The 19,564-nt window shown below is 41.4% G+C and overlaps 1 protein-coding gene across 1 annotated transcript in view; it reads right to left on the bottom strand.

Annotated features, from left to right (window-relative positions):
• Positions 1 to 18,907, bottom strand: part of LOC117347550 (complement receptor type 1-like) — a 131,080-nt gene extending 112,173 nt beyond the window's left edge. Inside the window, exons 1-8 of the mRNA XM_033918638.1 lie at positions 18,737 to 18,907; positions 16,738 to 16,866; positions 13,224 to 13,415; positions 12,123 to 12,219; positions 8,977 to 9,053; positions 7,401 to 7,586; positions 3,637 to 3,819; positions 1,178 to 1,387 (exon numbers count right to left, since the gene is read on the bottom strand). Coding sequence (XP_033774529.1) covers positions 1,178 to 1,387; positions 3,637 to 3,819; positions 7,401 to 7,586; positions 8,977 to 9,053; positions 12,123 to 12,219; positions 13,224 to 13,415; positions 16,738 to 16,819 — 1,027 coding nt within the window. The 5' untranslated portion in view covers positions 16,820 to 16,866; positions 18,737 to 18,907. The remainder of the gene's footprint in view (positions 1 to 1,177; positions 1,388 to 3,636; positions 3,820 to 7,400; positions 7,587 to 8,976; positions 9,054 to 12,122; positions 12,220 to 13,223; positions 13,416 to 16,737; positions 16,867 to 18,736) is intronic.
• Between the last annotated feature and the right edge of the window lie 657 nt (positions 18,908 to 19,564).

The raw sequence follows: 19,564 nt of genomic DNA, 5'->3' as shown, positions 1-19,564 counted from the left end.
GAGTTCCTGTGGGGATGGGGGTCAAATTTTTCCCTGTGTCATTCTCTAGTGGGAATCAAGACAGACCAGATTCCTGATTAGAATCTGTCGGGTATTTCTTCCAAGTGACCTATCGAAGAATGTATCTTCTTTGCTGGCTTCAAAACATTTGGTTTCATCGTTAACCACTTGCCTGTTTTCTTACTTTTTGAGATTCTGGGATGTTACTAGTCTTTGGGATTCTGCCAGGTTCTTGTGACCTGAACTGGCCACTGGACCCTTGGTCTGACCCAATAAGGGAACACTTATGTTTTTATAATATGTGATCACTAAATTGTGTGGACACAGACGTTATCAAGAAGACACCGAATTCCCCAGGCACGTGTTCCTCACTGTACAGACTGTGTTATCTTTCCAAATGTTTTAAAGCCAGTTAAGCCAATATTTTTTGGCTGGTTAAGTCATAGCAGCCCTTTAGGCAGCCAAACACTTTTTGTTTGAAGGGGGGGGTGGGGGCAAAAGCTCCACCCTAGACCTCTCTCTCCGGCTCCCCCACCTACCTCCTCCCTGGCCGCAGCAAGGAGTGAGCCTGCTGGATGCTGCAGAATGAAGCCTTCCGGGGCAGGCTCACTCGTTCCCACTGCGTGAAGATTTAAGATGGGAGCGGCCTGGGAAGAGGTGGGTGGGGAGATGAGAGAGCCATCTCCTTTGACTGACTACCAATTATTTTTTTGGGGGGGGGATCATGGCCCCTGTGGCCATCCCCCGTTCTGATACCCATATAGCAGCCAAAGATGGACTTAGCTAGTCAGCCAGTGAATGGGTTACTCACTAGCTATGTCACGTGACATCTGCTGACCAGGATATTCAGTGAGAGATAGCTGGCTTTGTCCCATTGAATATCAGCGGTTATCTGGCGTAGTGATATATATTATTTATATCCCACTTATATCCTATTATCATATTTCCCTGTCTGTCCCAACAGGCTCAAACTCTATCTAGTGTACCTGGGGCAATGAGGGGATTAAGTGACTTACCCAGGGTCACAAGGAGCAGTGAGGGATTTGAACCCACAACCTCAGGGTGCTGAGGCTGTTGCTCTAACCACTGCACCACACACTCTCAAATGGTCATTATTTGTCTTCAGTTCTTCTTTCTTTTTTTTTATATTACATTGTACATAGTGTTGGATACTCACAAGCTTTACAAGTTGGAATTTGTGTATTCCACTGTAAATTAGTTCTACAATAAGCCGTTTTTGCATTACGAGGTGATAAGCTATATCCGAAATTACAATGAAATTCAATGCGACTATAGACTTTATATCCAACTTCTAATCCAGATTTATAAGTATCTTTAACTCCTTTTATTTCTCCATTTTCAAGTACTGGCTCAGGACAGCTTTCACCTGAAAAAAAAAAAAAAAAGAAACAAACTATTCAAAATGCATCCATGCAAATTTGGTTCTTGGAAAATTTCCAGCAGAAATATTAAATTTTTCAGGTTTACAAAATGTAGCTCAGAAGCCCCAGGGGAATCTTAGAAACCTGAGCAAAGATTTCCACTGTCCTCTGCTACGCACTCACTCATGACAAAGAATGAACCTTTGTAATGTAATGTAATTTATTTCTTATATAACACTAAACTCCGTTAGGATTCTAAGCGGTTTATAGAAAATAGACAATAGGGTGCATTAAAATTATAAGTAAGATGGGTACTTAGAAATTCCCTTACTGTCCCGAAGGCTCACAATCTAACTAAAGTACCTGGAAAAATGACAATTAGTAGAGTAATGAAGAAATAAAATAGAGAATAAATGAGAAAAATAAGAAAATAAACATTCTAATAAGACTACAATGATCCTTTGCCTGGATTTTATCGTCTATAGTTCTGTTCTACCTCTGGAACCACAAATTCATTTTCAGAGGGAACATCCTTATGGCATTTCTCTTTGAAAATTTGTCCAGGATGTGGCATGCAGGTTCGATGTACTTACGTATGAATTCTAAAACTCCATGGGAACAGTGCAAAACGTGTGCTGGGAATTACAGGTAGAGATTTCCCCATCCTGAGTCTGCTCAGAAGAAAATCTTTGCATTGTGAACAGATCTGGTTGATTTCTGGTATTCTATAAAGGCAACATTGATGCCTTTTATAAAAATTCTATAATGTTTTTTTTTTTTATTGTGAGAAAAAGTAAAAAGTAACTACATGTACACCACTGGTATATACAGTACAGATGATGTCAATCAAAACAAAGACATTCCACCTGCAGGGGTCTGTACTAGGACCGGCGCTATTTAACTTATTTATAAATGATCTGAAAATTGGAACGACGAGTGAGGTGATTAAATTTGCAGATGACACTAAACTGTTCAAAGTTGTTAAAATGCATGCGGATTGTGAAAAATTGTAGGCGGACCTTAGCAAATCAGAAGACTGGGCATCCAAGTGGCAGATGAAATTTAATGTGGACAAATGCAAAGTGATGCACATTGGGAAGAATAACCTGAATCACAGTTACTGGATGCTAGGGCCCACCTTGGGGATTAGCGCCCAAGAAAAGGATCTGGGTGTCATCGTAGAAAATATGATGAAACCTTCTGCCCAATGTGCGACGGTGGACAAAAAAGCAAACAGGATGCTAGGAATTGTTTAAAAAGGGATGGTTAACAAGACTAAGAATATTATAATGCCTATATCGCTGTATCGCTCCATGGTGTGACCTCATCTGGAGTATTGCGTTCAATTCTGGTCTCCTTATCTCAAGAAAGATAGAGTGGCGCTAGAAAAGGTTCAAAGAAGAGCGACCAAGATGGTAAAGGGGATGGAACTCCTCTCGTATGAGGAAAGCCTAAAACGGTTAGGGTTCTTCAGCTTGGAAAAGAGACGGCTGAGGGGAAGATAGGATTGAAGTCTAGAAAATTCTGAGCGGTGTAGAACGGGTACAAGTGGATCGATTTTTCACTCTGTCAAAAATGACAAAGACTAGGGGACACTCGATGAAGTTATAGGGAAATACTCTTAAAACCAATAGGAGGAAATTTTTTTCACTCAGAGAATAGTACAGCTCCGGAACGCATTGCCAGAGGTTGTGGTAAGAGCGGATAGCGTAGCTGGTTTTAAGAAAGGTTTGGACATGTTCCTGGAGGAAAAGTCCATAGTCTGTTATTGAGAAAGACATGGGGGAAGCCACTGCTTGCCCTGTATCGGAAGCATGGAATATTGCTACTCCTTGGGTTTTGGCCAGGTAGTAGAGACCTGGATTGGCCACCGTGAGAATGGGCTACCGGGCTTGATGGACCATTGATCTGACCCAGTCAGGCTATTCTTATTTTCTTAAGTATAAAGTTAAACCTTCTTTCCCTCTCCTTACCTCACCCCAGCCGTTTGGTAAAACTCAGTGTTTATCCTGAAAATCTTATTTATAATCAACAGCAGAAACTGCAAACAGAGAGGCCATAACTTAGCTCACGAACATGCTGACATGACTGTGTTTCGAGCTGGTCCAAAGAATTTCAATCTTGTGAGCTAAGTTTTGGCTGCCACTCCTGTACTGGTGGAAGAAAGGTGCTGAGGGGATTCAAGGGAGAGCAAGTCACCTATGCATGCAGCCTGGGGGAGGGGGAGAGAGTTCTGGAAGGATAAAGTACTTACGACTCAGACATGCTGGGTTCTTTGGGAGCCACCTGCCGTCAATGCCACACTCAGCCAGGGTACTGCCGTTTATGATAAAGGCGTAATCACACCGAAATGTAATTGTGTCACCATGTCTATACAGAGTTTGAAAACTTGAGGTAATTTGTCCATGTCCGATGACTGGTTTGGGGCATGTGATATCTGGAAACAAGAAGAGTTTACACGTCCAGTAAAGTGCAATAGTTTTAATAAGACCACTGTCTAATGCAGGGACTGCACCAAGCATAGACAGTGGAACGCTGCTTTGTTGTTGTTTTTTTTTTTTGGGGGGGGGCAAGAGCTCCGCCCTAGCGCACAACCTCTCGGCTGCTCCTGAGTCCCCCACTCACCTCCTCCCAGCACTATATTTATTTATTTAATTCGTTTTTATCCCGTATTCCCCCAAGGAGCTCAGAACAGGTTATAGGTTAAATATACATCAAATACAGTTAACAGAACAATTTTGCGATATAAGGTTGTGTCCTAATTCTATACATACTAGTTCAGAGGTTAAAGTTTGCCATCGTTATCCTCAACAGTGTAAGGTTTGTTTGTTTTTTAAATTCTTTATTCATTTTAAAATCAAATACATAGTGCAAACAATTAAACCAACAAGTAATATATCCGACTGCACTTTGATTCAATCAAATACTATACAATTATTAAATCCCACCTCCCACCTTCCTTCTCCCTCACCCTCCCTCCCCTCCCCTCCTGGATATGTATACCAATCTTTCATAAACCAAAGGGAATTAATATTACAATATCATAACTTGCAATATTTTGTTAATGGGTCCTATATTTCCTTACATTTACTATGATGACCCCTCTGTAAAGAAAAAAATGTTTTAAAACTTACAAATTTGACAAATTATCACAATTTTTCCAATTTTTTATTATCATCTGCATGGCCACTCCTGTCATGATAAGAAACAATTTGTTCTTATTTGCATTTATAGGTTTCTTAATGAATAATGTCGTTCCAAATAATATTATATCGTATGATATTGATAGTGGAACTTCCAATATTAAAATAATTTGACCCCAAAATGGTTTTCCAGAAGTTGAGTATCAAAGGACAGTAATAAAGCAAATGATCCAATGTCCCTATATCAAGATGACAAAGCCATCATCTATTGGATTTCGAACTATCTAACCGATGCAACCTAACCGAGGTCCAAAAAGATCTATGCAGTAAGAAAAACCCAAGTCTGTCTCATAGATGCTGACGCTGTAGAACTCATCCTCCAATTCCAAATTCGTGGCCATTGAGATGCAGAAATTTGCTGCTTTGTCTCAATTCTCCAAATGTCTCTAAGACAAGTTTTTGTTTTTTTATTCAAAAAATCAGATATTAATTTATACCACTGGGCAGCCTGATGACTTAGGAAGTCTGTCTGGAAGCACAGGAACAGGGTAAGTTTTTCAATACAAGTTTTTCTCCTAACCCGACACACATTAGGGATGTAACACCAATATATCAAGATTTAAGTTTCAAGTTTATTAGCATTTTTTGAATCGCCTATCGAAATATCTAGGCGATGTACACTCTAAAAGCCACAGACAGTGGTTTCACATATATTTTTGACAGGTTAGACATAATACAGCCGATTTAAAACAGTTTTTAGAGAACGACCATTACAATACATTTGGGGTTAAGGAATGATATAGGTAGGCAGGGAAGAAGGGGAAAGTTACATCATTTTTATATATTGAAATTTACATAAAGGGAAAACACAGTGGGAACAAGGGGAATTAGAAAGTGCAATATTTATATTAAGAAGTTTAAAAATTATGCGTGTTATAACATGTGTTCAAATGCATCTTGAAATAAAAAAGTTTTTAAAAATCTTTTAAATGTATGTAAATCTTTTTCTATTCTTATGTAGTTCGGTAATGAGTTCCATAACGTGGGTGCCATAACGGAGAATATTTCGTTTCTTCTTATGCCAATAATTTTTAAGGAGGGGATAGATAATAAATTCGAAGTAGATGAACGTAAGGAACGTACGGAGTTATATGGAATGATCATTTTAGAAATAAATTGTGGTTCATTGAAGGTCAGTGTTTTATGTACTAAAAGTATAATTTTGAAAGTAATACGATGGGAAATGGGTAGCCAGTGTGATTTAATCAGTAGTGGAGTGACGTGATATCGTATACATAATGCACAGTTACAGGTTACGTAAGCCATAGTTACAGTGGAAGATTACATCTTGTTCTTACGAACATTTCAGAACTCAGTTGAAAACTTTCCTCTTTTCAAAATATCTGACTGAATAGATTCCATTGTACCTTTTCATTTTGTAATCTTTTGTTTTCTTTCAAAAACCATGGAAAAAATAATGTTTCTCCGATTAAGCCATTAAGATTTTAGCTCTTCATCCACAACAATTTGGATTTAGGCCTCATGGTAGCACAGAATCCCAGCCCTCAGTGAGGTCCATTCCAACCCTTGCCATCTCTTAGGCTTGTCGGCAGCATTTGACCTGGTTGCCCACTCGCTCCTCCTGTCCTGACTCTCGGATTCAGGCTCAACGCACTGTTGAAGTGAGTTCCATCTTTTCTATGGTCTTTTACAGTTTTTGCCATCTCATCTTTGGCATCAGCCACTCATCCTCTGCAATATGGAGAGCCAGAAGGCTCTAAACTCTCTTGGGCTCTGTTTAATTTGTTTCTAGGTCCGTTGAAAACACTGATCCAAGGATTCGCAATTTTATTTCATATTTATACTTATGACTTTCTCCTTCTATATCATAACCCGGATGTTAGCCCTATAGGGTTCCCACTATAACAACTAGGTGAAATTCAAACAGAAAAAGTTCCCAAAAGACTATGAACTAACAAAAACAAAAAAGGGAACAAAAACCAAAATGAAAATGCCTTTAAACCACAAAGGTGCTCAGAACCATTGCATGGAAAGAAAGTGACCAAACCAGGGCAGCAACCCTTGTAAGGACTTTCAAAGAGTCTATCATAGCACCATCCTCAAGCGGTAGAAAGGGATTTAAATTTTGGTGAGTGTCTTTTTATACTATTAAATGGACTTCAAATGGACATTTAATAGAAAAAAGAAAAATAGTATAAAAAGACACTCACCAAAATTTAAATCCCTTTCTACCGCTTGAGGATGGTGCTATGATAGACTCTTTGAAAGTCCTTACAAGGGTTGCTGCCCTGGTTTAGAAACATAGAATCATAGAAATAGACGGCAGATAAGGGCCATGGCCCATCTAGTCTGCCCACCCCAATGACCCTCCCCTACCTTTCTTACCATTGCAATGGTTCTGAGCACCTTCGTGGTTTAAAGGCATTTTCATTTTGTATTTTGTTCCCTTTTTTGTTTTTGTTAGCCCTATAGGATTGGCAGAAATTTGGTTAGACTGTTGCCTGTTGGCTTACACAGGATCCCTATCTCAAGCACACTCTAATTTACATCTGTTAGGCACTCTGATTGAATCATTTCATTATCTGGGAAATACTTTTGATTACCAGTTATCCTTTGCTCCACACTCTGCCCTGTACTTTTCAATATTTTTTTTTTACCCTGTATATTACCCCTCTCCCATGCATCATTATTTATCCACATCATCGCTTCATGCCTCTGGCAAAGTGGATCTAACATGTCGAATGCTCGTGCCTCATTCAAATGGTGAGTCTATACGGTACCGCCTGCCTTTATTTTTATGGTCCTAGGCGCGAGTTCCTGGGAATCATTCCTAAAAATATGCAACTTGCTTTACCTCTGCAGGCTGGAGGATCGCCACTCCAGTTTCCGTACTCTGTGCAAAAGATTGATGGTTCTCCTATAAGTGTAAGTGAGGGACTGTTACAGTAGTAAGTTACACTGGATTGATAGGTAAACTCTTCCTTGTCTCGGCCACTATAGGTCCCATCTATAATCTCTGGAGGATCTGCACAGATCACAGCTAAAGGATGTAAAGAAGACAACGTTGCTTGATTAGTTACAGAGAAATTGAGTTCAAATCCTTTGTGAAGCAATTTTGAAAACTTTTTAACATATATTTACCTCCATAAAGGACTCATTTGAAAACTGCATTCTAGCACTTGGGTAGGTGTGTTCTGCACCTGCTTCAAACCAGGAGCAAAGTCTTTCAGTGCATGCACTGGCCTCTGCCTTGGAAGGGAGACTTTCCCTTTCAAAGTGAGCTTTCAAGCCCCTGAACTTTGAAAATAACTCCCTAGTGCAGTGGGCTTCACTAATTATGATATCGGGGCCACCCGGCATTCAAATGAGCTGAAAGAAAGCTGCCAAATATCTTCCCATGTGAGGCCATGACTGCTGACCAGTGTATGTCCACCACTATTGAGAAAAGTCCTTTCAGCATTTACATAGTAACATAGTAGATGACGGCAGATAAAGACCCGAATGGTCCATCCAGTCTGCCCAACCTGATTCAATTTAATTTTTTTTCTTCTTAGCTATTTATGGATAAGAATCCAAAGCTCTGCCCGGTACTGTACTTGGGTTCCAACGGCTGAAGTCTCTGTCAAAGCTCACTCCAGCCCATCTACACCCTCCCAGCCTTTGAAGCTTTTCCTTCCTTCCATCCATTTCTTCCTTTCTGCCCTAAGCTTGGATAGAGAAGCAGAATAGGGGAAAAAAATCAGAATGATAATAAGGACCATCCCAGAGGTCTCCAGGGGCTGCTATTGGATTGCATAACACTGTCGTAGTGTCTGTTGGAGGAATGACTTCTCAGCTAAATTTTAGTTTTCAAGCATGCTCAAGCCAAGAGTTCCAATGTCCTGCTCGGCCCAGTCTGAGAACCTCCTCGCCTACAACCAGTTTTAGCTTCTCTTTTCTATACGAGTGTGACGAAGTCAGAGATTCTCCCTCACAAACGATGCTGAAAATCACAATAAAGAATGTGGCACAGACCCAACACGGGCTGTGTTTCGGACATGAAAATGACCTTTTCCGGGGTCCAGTCCTGCTAAGAGCCACAAGCTAAAAAATGTGAGACACCGCAGCAAAACACTGTACGCACATAGACCGAAACACAGCCCGTGTTGGGTCTATGCCACATTCTTTGTTGTGATTTTCATTATTGTATATTTTATCTTGTACATTTTGGCACCATTTACAAATAAAGTTTTTACGAGATCATCAGTTCCACATTTTTTGCCTTTTGCTTCGCTTCTGTTCTTTGTGGAGCTACTTCGGTGGATTGTTTTTCTTTCCCTTGCTCTGAATACTTTTTCCCATCTGACATTTTCCACCTCCCCAACTATTGGCCTTCTCTTCCTTTCTGTCATTCAAATCGATAGAGTTTTATAACAAGAATCCCGACTTACGTTCACATGCTGGTACCATATTAGACCATAAACCATTATGCTGGCATTTTCTTTCAGCCCTTCCAACCAATCTGTACCTGCAGAAAGCAGAACGAAAGGACACGAGTTATATTTCCTTTGTACATAAGTTTAAACTGGCTGCCCACCTGATCTCACAAGTCTGAAGGTCTCGTGGGGAAAGTTAGTATAAATAACGTATAATGCTCCCTGAATGTGATCTGGGGAGGCAAATACACTTGTGGACTGGGTCATGCGAGTCCCTGAATATGTTGATACTGTGAATTACATCACATGGATTAATTTTCCAGACGGATGCTTCCTATTTACTCGGGGGTCATTTTGCTAACTTGTGCTAAGATTTTGCAGTTGCCAAGTGAAACAAGAGTGTCAAATATAAAGTGGCCTCTTTGGAAGGACCTACAAATGGAATAGAGATTTCCAGGTTGCATCATCTCAGGTTCTGCTTGTAGTTTAGAACCGGATCTCCCAGTCCTAAACAGATGGAGGAATAGACATTCACGTGCATGGCGGCTCTTGCAGAATCTGAGTCATGCAGCAGCAGGCAAAATTATGACTGAGTCGTTTGAGTGGAAGACCTCAGAGAAGTAAGTTGCTGCTAACCAGTTAAGTGCTGGCTCTGCCAAAACTCCGCTCCGAACCGCCATTAACCCAACTAGACCCCTCCTACCGCTCAAACCCTTTTGAATATCAGCCTATAAATTGATTTAACACACTCATATCTATGCTTACTGTATTCAAAGGTGGCTCTCTTATTCCACCCTGAGCAACTAGGAACTGGTATTCAGCACTGCTTTCCTGGACAGCTCCGCTGAATTTCAGCACTGGCTGCTGTGCTGAGGAGGAGCCAGGAGTTATATGGTTGAGAGTTTGCTTGGAAAATTACAAGATTGGGAACGATAAGGAGATGTTTTCGTTTTTCTTGATAAATTTTCTGAATAGCAGGGTTTTAATTTCCTTTCGGAATATTTTGTAGTCGGACGCAGTTGTCAGCATGTCTGAGAGGTGGTGGGCTACTCTCGTTGCTTGCGTTGCTAGTAGGCTGTCGTACATCTTCTTGCGCTGTGTTCCTTTGATTGGGGGGTGAGTAAATGGGGTCTGAGTTCTCCTAGGTCTGGTGTCTCTTTTAGCCGGTGATGGTTAGAGTTTAAAGAAATGTTGACCACCTCTGATTGAATATTGAGCCATCAGTCCTGTGTAATGATTTATAGACCACGTCATCATATTATAGCTCTGTTATTTGAACTTCAGTGCTGTTAAATGTGTATATTTTTTTTATAATGTTTCATGGTAGTTTTATAATTAGGGTTCAATGTGCTGATTTAGAGTACAGTCGACTCCGCTCAAGCGCAAGGCCTCTGGACCGGATCGCCATGTGCGCATAAGCGGAGTGTGTGCTTAATAGGAGAACCACTTTTTTGTCAGGTGGTCATTTAGCCAGTATCGGTAGCTACCTGGGGTGATGGAGGCAACAGCAAGCAGTGCTGAGAGGAAGGCGCTGGTGAGTGCTCAGCGCGCTGGCGTAGGTCTCCCGTCTACTTGCTGCCTAGGACTGCTCGTGATACTGTGATGTTTCGGGGGGGGGGGAAGGGATAGTAAATGCGATGCAATAAATACAGAGGACCCGTGATTGCATTTAACTGGAGTGAATGTAGCGTACCTATGACATCAGTGCGCATAAGCGGATTGTGTCCTTATCAGAAGTGCAAATATCCAGAGTTTACGTCCATTGACTTTAATGTAAAAAAAAACGGGACCTTGGAGGTCGGGTGTGGATAACCGGAGCGTGCGCTTATCCGACATGCACGTAGGTGGAGTCGACTGTATACCTCGTGGATTGAATTCATGTGTATTTGGTCATTTTTACTTCTGTTATGCTGTTAACAAAAGTGCAGGTTTTAGGTTAATCTGTACCTGTTGTACACGGCCTATCTTCATAAAGTCAGTTAATAAATCCCAATAAATAAATGCATACATAAACAAATAACTCCCCCCTTTAGGCTTTTTTTATCGCCGGCTGCAGCGTTGTAAGCTTCGATGCTCATAGGAATTCCACAGCCAGCGATCAAAAAAAGCCTAACCTGGCTTCGAAAAAGGAGCCCTAGGTGTTAAAACACTATAGCACAGGGATCTCAAAGTCCCTCCTTGAGGGCCGCAATCCAGTCGGGTTTTCAGGATTTCCCCAAAGAATATGCATTAAAAGCATAGCATGCACATAGATCTCATGCATGTTCATTGGGGAAATCCTGGAAACCCGACTGGATTGCGGCCCTCAAGGAGGGACTTTGAGACCCCTGCTATAGCATGTGTTAAAAACCGTTTCTGTTAAAATAAAATTGTAGGGTTTGACTTGGATGGAACTCCCAGGCTGTGCCAGACGGACCCCTCTGGCACATACCATGCATGGAAGGCTAATGCTTTTGGCAAAGGTGCTAAATCGGTATGAGAATTCCTGGAGAAAAACGACACTGATGAAGCAATTGAAACAGATGATCGGACTATTAAACTTGTGAAGTTGTACAGTCAGGTGGGAAGAACATAGAGCTAGCAGTTAAGAGGAGAGAGCAGCCACTCAAGGTCCTAAACGTGGAAGAAATTGAGAGAAGGAAGAAGCAAAAGAATTCAGCATGACAGTTTTAGTACATTGAAGAATGATTATTCTATAATAAACCAACCTTTTTATGAACAGGAAAAATAATAAAATAAAAGTGAAACAAAACACAAAGCATTTGATAGTGTGAATTTTTTTTTTTTTTTAAAGAGGAAAAGAAACTTAATTTCTTTGCCTATGTTACAGCCATAGAGCATTCTGGGAGTCAGATCTAGGAGCTCTATTGTTTCTTGATAAAACTAGATTCTTCTGTGATATCTCGAAGCAGACTAATGTGAAAACTGTTATAGAAAGAGCTGAATATGAGCTGTTGAAGCCTCACAAAGTCCCCTTTTCATATGCTGGCTGAGTTGACGCTAGAGCTGAAAAGCAGACATAGGTTGCCAGTCCCTTATAGCCTGGAGTCAGGTGGTCACTGGATATTGTATCTCCTCCATCAAATCACAAGTTCTCTCACTGCACTCTCAAAAGAAAAGAACCCAACAAAGAAAGATAAAGTAAAAATATCGACACTGACCCTTCGTTACAAGAAAACCTTGCTGTTGAACCAAACGAGGCATCTTCTAAATCAACTTGGCCGTTGAGTAGTTCCCCTGGACTTCCACACGATTTTCCTAGAATGACATGAAATGGTTAATTATTAGGATTTTTTTTTTATATACCACCTATCAAGGTTATCTAAGCGGTTTTACAATCAGGTACTCAAGCGTTTTCCCTCTCTGTCCCGGTGGGCTCACAATCTAGCTAACGTACCTGGGGCTATGGAGGACTGAGTGACTTGCCCAGAGTCACAAGGAGCAGCGCGGGGTTTGAACCCACAACCCCAGGGTGCTGAGGCTGTAGATCCAACCACTGCGCCACACACTCCTCCTAACTGTATTAACCTGAATGTTGATGCATGACATGCAATAAAACATAGAGAGAATTCCCCTTCTTGATGCAGCATTAGTTCTGAGCTTGCCATGCATTAAAATTCTGCATTATAGCATGTTAAGCTCAAAATGTAATGCCTTTTAGTAGAAAGAACCTTATGATTACAACAATTCATACAATCCAAGTACAGGAGTCGTAAGGAAAAGATGTCGAGCACACAGCAAGGGACAGTCCAAACAACTTTATTAGTTCACAGCACGATATGAATTCTTTTCCTCACGACTCCTGTACTTGGATTGTTTTCCCCATCATAGAGGCCATCTGGGTTCTTCTCTTCGGTACACCAGTTCATGAACAGGTCACATAATGAGATAGAAACATAGAAACATAGAAAAAAGCAGCAGAAAAGGGCTATAGCCCACCAAGTCTGCCCATTCCAAGTATCCCCTCCCCTGAATTTACTCCCTTAAAGATCCCACGTGAGTATCCCATTTTCTCTTAAAATCCGTCACGCTGCTGGCCTTTATCACCTGGAGTGGGAGTCTGTTCCAATGATCCACTACTCTTTCGGTGAAGAAGTACTTCCTGGAGTCGCCATGAAACTTCCCTCCCCTTAAAAACCGTGGCAGGTTTTAGTGATCACTTTTATCTCTTAAGGAACAGAATTCAACGATTGGGTTTGTTTTCTTTCAGACAATAGGCATCACTCCAAAGCCAAAAGACGAATATGAAAAAGCTCACTTACTTTGACAAAACTCTTGGAGCTGTGACCACCCCGAAATGTCAGTGCAGGTGATGTGGTTAGAAGATCTTGGAATTTTACTGTAACCAAGCTGACAATGGTACGACACAGTGGACCCTGAAGTAAAGCTTTCGATACCAAAATAATTCTGATCCAGTACAGCAAAGGGGTAGGTAGGTGGGACGCCGCAGGAACCTGAAAGGCGTAGAAAGGGGAGGATGAAAATAAATGCTACTTAATGCATACTCCCTGGACCTGTGTGTAAGTCTACACTAGGGTTTGCAAGTGAGTGATCCCGAGGAAGAGGGAAAAGCGCTTTTCCAAACATCATCAGACAATGGATTTTGAACCAGCCCCATTCATTATAAAGACATGAAAATTGGAGTACTTGACTCTTAGTCACATTATTACTACTACTTATTATTTCTATAGTGCTGAAAAGGTGTACGCAGCGCTGTACATTTTAACATACAATAGATAGTCCCTGCTCTGAAGAGCTTACAATCTAATTTAGACAGGACATTTCAGGGTTGGGGAGATCATGGTAGAGGAAATGATACAGTGGGTCTAGGTATCTGACAGCAGTGAGGGGGAGGTTAGGAGTTGAAAACAGTTTGACCGCTAGGGATGGAGCACAACGTTTTCAGATCTACCACTTGGACTGCAAAGTTCCGGCATCAGATGTTAGTTAATATATCCCAGAAAGGGCTGACTCGGATGACATTTAGGGCTTTCAGCTGATCAGGGAGCAGAACTGGTTGTCTTTCACTGGGGTTTTCTCCTGCTCCTTCCAGTTTCCAGCTGAGCTAGATTCTATATGAACTGGGTTTTATGTGTCTTCATTCACAACTCCCCAAGGCTCCCTTCTACACATTATTATTACTTATATTATATAACATTTTCTTAATCGCCATTCAAGCCAAAGCATGGCATGGTGGTTTGTAATTTTCTTTCCAAAATCCCAGCGGTAACAAACCAGCTTAGAAGCGTGGTCTGCGGTAACCAGTGCAAAGCACCACTAAGTCAGTCTATTATGGCTAGCTGGAACTTTTTCCATTCTTCAGGGCAGTGAATATAGTCTGCTTGAGGAGCCGGAGTCAGAACCTGGACTCAGACCCCCTAATTTCAAATGAACGCACATCCCGAGTTCTTCAGGATCCAATACCCTGACACAACTTTGAGCGAAATATGATCACGTTAGGTGGTCCTGAAAGATACTCTCTATTTCTGAGATATGTACATACTCTAATATATATTTAAAACACTCTTTTGAATATATCCGAAAGATATAAAAATTATAAGAAGGGCCTCTGAAAAATTATGGCAGACACTCATAAAGAGAAATGGTGTTTGGAGCAAGTGTTCTGATGGTCCTTAAAAAACTTTAAAACATTAAAAAATATTCTATTTAGAAAGAAAGGTTGGGGTTCTAAAGTTGCACCAGTAGGAAGGCACTAGTAGATGCTCTGCTGACACCTAAGTTAATTGTTGCTACTCTTTGGGGAGTCCGCATGGAATGTTGCTACTCTTTGGGGTTCCAGAATCTTGCTACTCTTTGGTGATTCCGCATGGAATGTTGCTGCTCTCTGGGATTTTGGAATCTTGCTACTCTTTGGGGATTCCGCATGGAATGTTGCTACTCTTTGGGGTTCCGGAATCTTGCTACTGTTTGGGGATTCCGCATAGAATGTTGCTGCTCTCTGGGGTTCTGGAATCTTGCTACTCTCTTGGGTTCCAGAATCTTGCTACTCTTTGGGGATTCCGCATGGAATGTTGCTGTTCTCTGGGGTTCTGGAATCTTGCTACTCTTTGGGGATTCCACATGGAATGTTGCTACTCTCTGGGGTTCTGGAATCTTGTTACTCTTTGGGGATTCTGCATGGAATATTGCTGCTCTCTGGGGTTCTGGAATCTTGCTACTCTATGGGGATTCCGCATTTTTTTTTTTTTTTTGAAGCGCCATCTCCGGATCAGACCTTCGGTCCATCAAGTCCGGCGATCCGCACACGCGGAGGCCCTGCCAGGTATACACCTGGCTTATTTTATAGCCAAGAAGCATCAAAAACTAAGCCTCAATTAAAGTTAATATATTCGTTTATGACCTCAGCAGTACAAACTGTGAGAAAGACTTCATTCACAGTATAACTTGCACTAAAGTCTTCATCGGTCAGATTTTTAATCTCAAATCTTATTAATTAATTTATTTTTATTTAGTTTTCAAAATAACTTAAGAGATAATACTCATCTCATTATCAGAGCATAGCAGGGGTTCTTCACCGACATAGGCTATGTTTCGCCATACAAGGCTTTGTCAAGGTAATCCCCTTTCTTATGCCGATTCCACATTCGCTGCCATCATTGTAGTTTAGTTCAAAAACTTTTGAACTAAACTACAATGTTTTTGAACTAAACTACAATGATGGCAGCGAATGTGGAATCGGCATAAGAAAGGGGATTACCTTGACAAAGCCTTGTATGGCGAAACATAGCCTATGTCGGTGAAGAACCCCTGCTATGCTCTGATAATGAGATGAGTATTATCTCTTAAGTTATTTTGAAAACTAAATAAAAATAAATAAATTAATAAGATTTGAGATAAAAAATCTGACCGATGAAGACTTTAGTGCAAGTTATACTGTGAATGAAGTCTTTCTCACAGTTTGTACTGCTGAGGTCATAAACGAATATATTAACTTTAATTGAGGCTTAGTTTTTGATGCTTCTTAGATTTTTTGGCCTTATAAAGATATATTCAAGTGCCTAATATACTTGTTATTTTATAGCCAACCATATCTTTATATGCCTCTCTCAAGGAGATATGCATCTAGTTTGCTTTTGAAGCCTAGGACTGTCGATTCCGCAATAATCTCCCCTGGGAGAGTATTCCAGATGTCAACCACTCTCTGTGTGAAGCAGAACTTCCTGATATTAGTCCTGAACTTGTCCCCCCCTTAGCTTCATTTCATGTCCTCTTGTCCGTGTCAAATTGGACAATGTAAATAATCTCTGCTCTATTTTGTCGATTCCTTTCAGTATTCTCTAGGGTTCTGGAATCTTGCTACTCTATGGGGATTCCGCATTGAATGTTGCTGCTCTCTGGGGTTCTGGAATCTTGCTACTCTTTGGGGATTACACATGGAATGTTGCTGCTCTCTGGGGTTCCGGAATCTTGCTACTCTTTGGGGATTTTGCATGGAATGTTGCTGCTCTCTGGGGTTCTGGAATGTTGATGCTATGTGGGTTTCTGCCAGGTATTTGTGACTTGGATTGGCCACTGTTGGAAACAGGACTGGGCTAGATGGACCATTTGTCTGACCCAGTAGGACTATTCTTATGTTCTTATTTCTATCTCTTCTCCATCCAAACTACGCCTGCAGGAAGACCTAGACATGGTACACACACACCATTGTAAAAACCTTTTTAAAATTACTTCCCCACATATTTTAAGCAAAACCTCTTTCACTCTGCAGGCTCAGTACTGAAAAACTGATAAAATGAGAAGTGTTACGTTACTAACTGTGAGCGGCAGTGATGAGACTCAAAGACACCATCACATTGAACATGAAGGCAGACGTTGTCCCAGACCACCAGACCACCATCTTCCTTCACTGAAGGGCTCTCAGAATCCTCTATCCAAGAACAGGAACTGCAAGAAAGACAAGAGCTCATGTTTGCATCAGTCTCATTCAAAGAATGAACAGGGAATGCTGGAAATGGGGCAGAAGGCTGGGCTTGAAAAACTGTGACTGTGCATCAAAACATGGAAGAGACAATCTAGACAAGACACAGGGCTCAGGTGGGGGAATTACAGAGGGAATGATATGACAGATATTGGGGTTTAGAAGATGGGTTGGAGTTTGGAATTGAAGCAGCTTCAAAGAAGGGGGCTTTGAGCCTGGATTTGAAGACTGCTAGAGATGGAGCTTGACGTACCAAGTCAGGCGGTTTGTTCCAGGCATACGGTGCAGCAAAGTAGAAGGGACGGAGTCTGGAGCTGGCTGTAAAGGAGAAGGGTACGGATAAGAGAGACTTACCCGGTGAACAGAGTACCTGGGGGGAGTGTGAGGAGAGATACTGAGGAGCTGAGGAGCAAATACATTTATAAGTCAGTAAGAGCAGTTTGAACTCTATGCGGAAATAGATAGGGAGCCAATGAAGTGACTTGAGGAAAGGGGTAATGAGGCATAGCGACACTGGCAAAATATGAGATGTGCAGCAGAGTTCTGAATAGATTGAAGGGGAGAAAGATGGTTTAGTGGAAGAGAGGTTGCAGTAGTCTTCAGTATTCAATGGAAGAGCCCGGACATGGTCCAACATTGAATATCTGGGGTTAATTCAGCCTACAGCTGGAAGCAGATTAAAACTGCTGACTGTCTGTGAGTGGGAGCTCTATCTTTTATTTTTCAAATGGTCAGTTTGTCTGATTCTGTTGTGGCTCTTAAGAGATGTGGCCTAATGGTTAGAGCAGTGGTTCCCAACCCTGTCCTGGAGGACCCCCAGGCCAATCGGGTTTTCAGGCTAGCCCTAATGAATATGCATGACAGAGATTTGCATATAATGGAAGTGACAGGCATGCAAATCTGCTCCATGCATATTCATTTAGGCTAGTCTGAAAACCCGATTGGCCCTGGGATCCTCCAGGACAGGATTGGGAACCACTGGGTTAGAGCATCAGAACATTGATTGTAAGCTACCTGGAACAGGGAAATGCCTTCTGTAACTCATCCTGTGCAAAGAATCAGACAGAGATCATACCACAAATGACCGTATCAAAACTCACAAACACCGTTCTTTACATATGGATGAGTTTTTCTTAAATTCTAGAGTAGAAACATCAAAACAGAAACAAAAACATTCTTGGTGGTCCGGATTCCACCTTTTTGTTAGGAGAGGCTGAGTAGTACATAAGAGCATAATCACAGAAGTAAATCAGCCTGGGAGAAAGCTGAATATCTCTCCCCTCGCGAGCTCGCGTCTTCTTGCACCCTGAGAACTGAAGGGTCCTTATCGCCAGCCTTGAGCGACGAGCATTAATTTTGCAGAAATGAGGTTCTACTTTCATCTCTGTTTCTGTCCATACACACCTCTCACTGTGACTTGGATTGACCACTGTTGGAAACAGGAAACTGGGCTAGATGGACCACTGGTCTGAAGCCAATATGGCTGTTTTTATGTTTTCTTTCTTAAGTCATCTTGGATCTCAGGCAATTTGGAGTGGAAGAGTAGCCTAGTGGTGAGAGAACTTGGTTGACAACCGGGGAAGCCCAGTTCATATCCTACAGCAACTCCTTATGGCCTGGGCAAGTTACTTAACTTTCCATTTACTCAGGAATAACCTTAGACTGTCAACCCACTGGGGGACATGGACATACCTAGTGTATCCGAATATGAATCACCTTGAACTATTACTGAAAAGGAATAAGCTAAATACAAACAATATCTCTTGACTCAAAGCTTTGACCCAAAAAGCCAAATCATCATTCAGTGGTAAAGAGCTCACCTAGGCGTCAACGTACCTACAACTAGGCCTCAGGTAGGAGTTTCGATTCCTAGAGGGAAACAGTCTCAGATCTTCCCAGTTTGTCTCATCTCAAATCCAGAGATCACTGGTCGACTGTCCCCAGTGAAATTCAGTGCAAACGCTATATCTGGAATCTGATATAAAAAGTCCTCTGGTCTGTTTCCAATCTGCTAGGTCAGGTATTGACTTCTCTGTAAATGATTCAGTGCTTTCTCCACTTATGGCCTGACTCACAGTTTGCAGAGTGCAGTAAATAATTAATGGCCATCACGCCTACTCCTATGTCGAAATAATTATTATGGTACTGCCTCTTTCAGTAAATGATGAGTTCCTCTAGTTCTGGAAAATTGCTATCAACTTGCAGGATTTGGGCAAGTAGAGGGGAATTTTTGATAGGATGTCTGAGTTTGGATGTTTTGGGAAAGGCGCCAGCCATCCAGTAGAGAAAATATCCATTCTCAAAACAGCAAGATTTCTTTAAAAAAAAAAAAAAATAACCTGTGTAGACATTTTGGTCCTTAATACGTCTGTCTTTTCTGTCCATTCTCGAATATAAAGAAGTTCACAGGAAAAACATACAAGAGCAAGTTTTCTAGGCAGCCTGCATTCTTAACAAACTGTTCAGACAGCTGAGCATAGCAGAGGGGCTCTTCTAAGAAGTACTGTAGTGGATTTCACATTAAAAGTCCCAGGTACAGATGTCACTATATCTTGTTAATATTGTTTGGTGATCCCTCCAAAACCCACCCGAAACTTACTGTACACACCTGTACACCACAACAAGAGCCCTTATGCCTACAGGTGTCATCTTAATGTAGGTACA

The sequence above is a fragment of the Geotrypetes seraphini genome, chromosome 13 (assembly GCF_902459505.1).
Source record: "Geotrypetes seraphini chromosome 13, aGeoSer1.1, whole genome shotgun sequence".
NCBI classification, from domain to species: domain Eukaryota; kingdom Metazoa; phylum Chordata; class Amphibia; order Gymnophiona; family Dermophiidae; genus Geotrypetes; species Geotrypetes seraphini.
The sequence above is the reverse complement of the archived record's forward strand: the minus strand, read 5'-3'. Positions and strand labels throughout refer to the sequence as shown.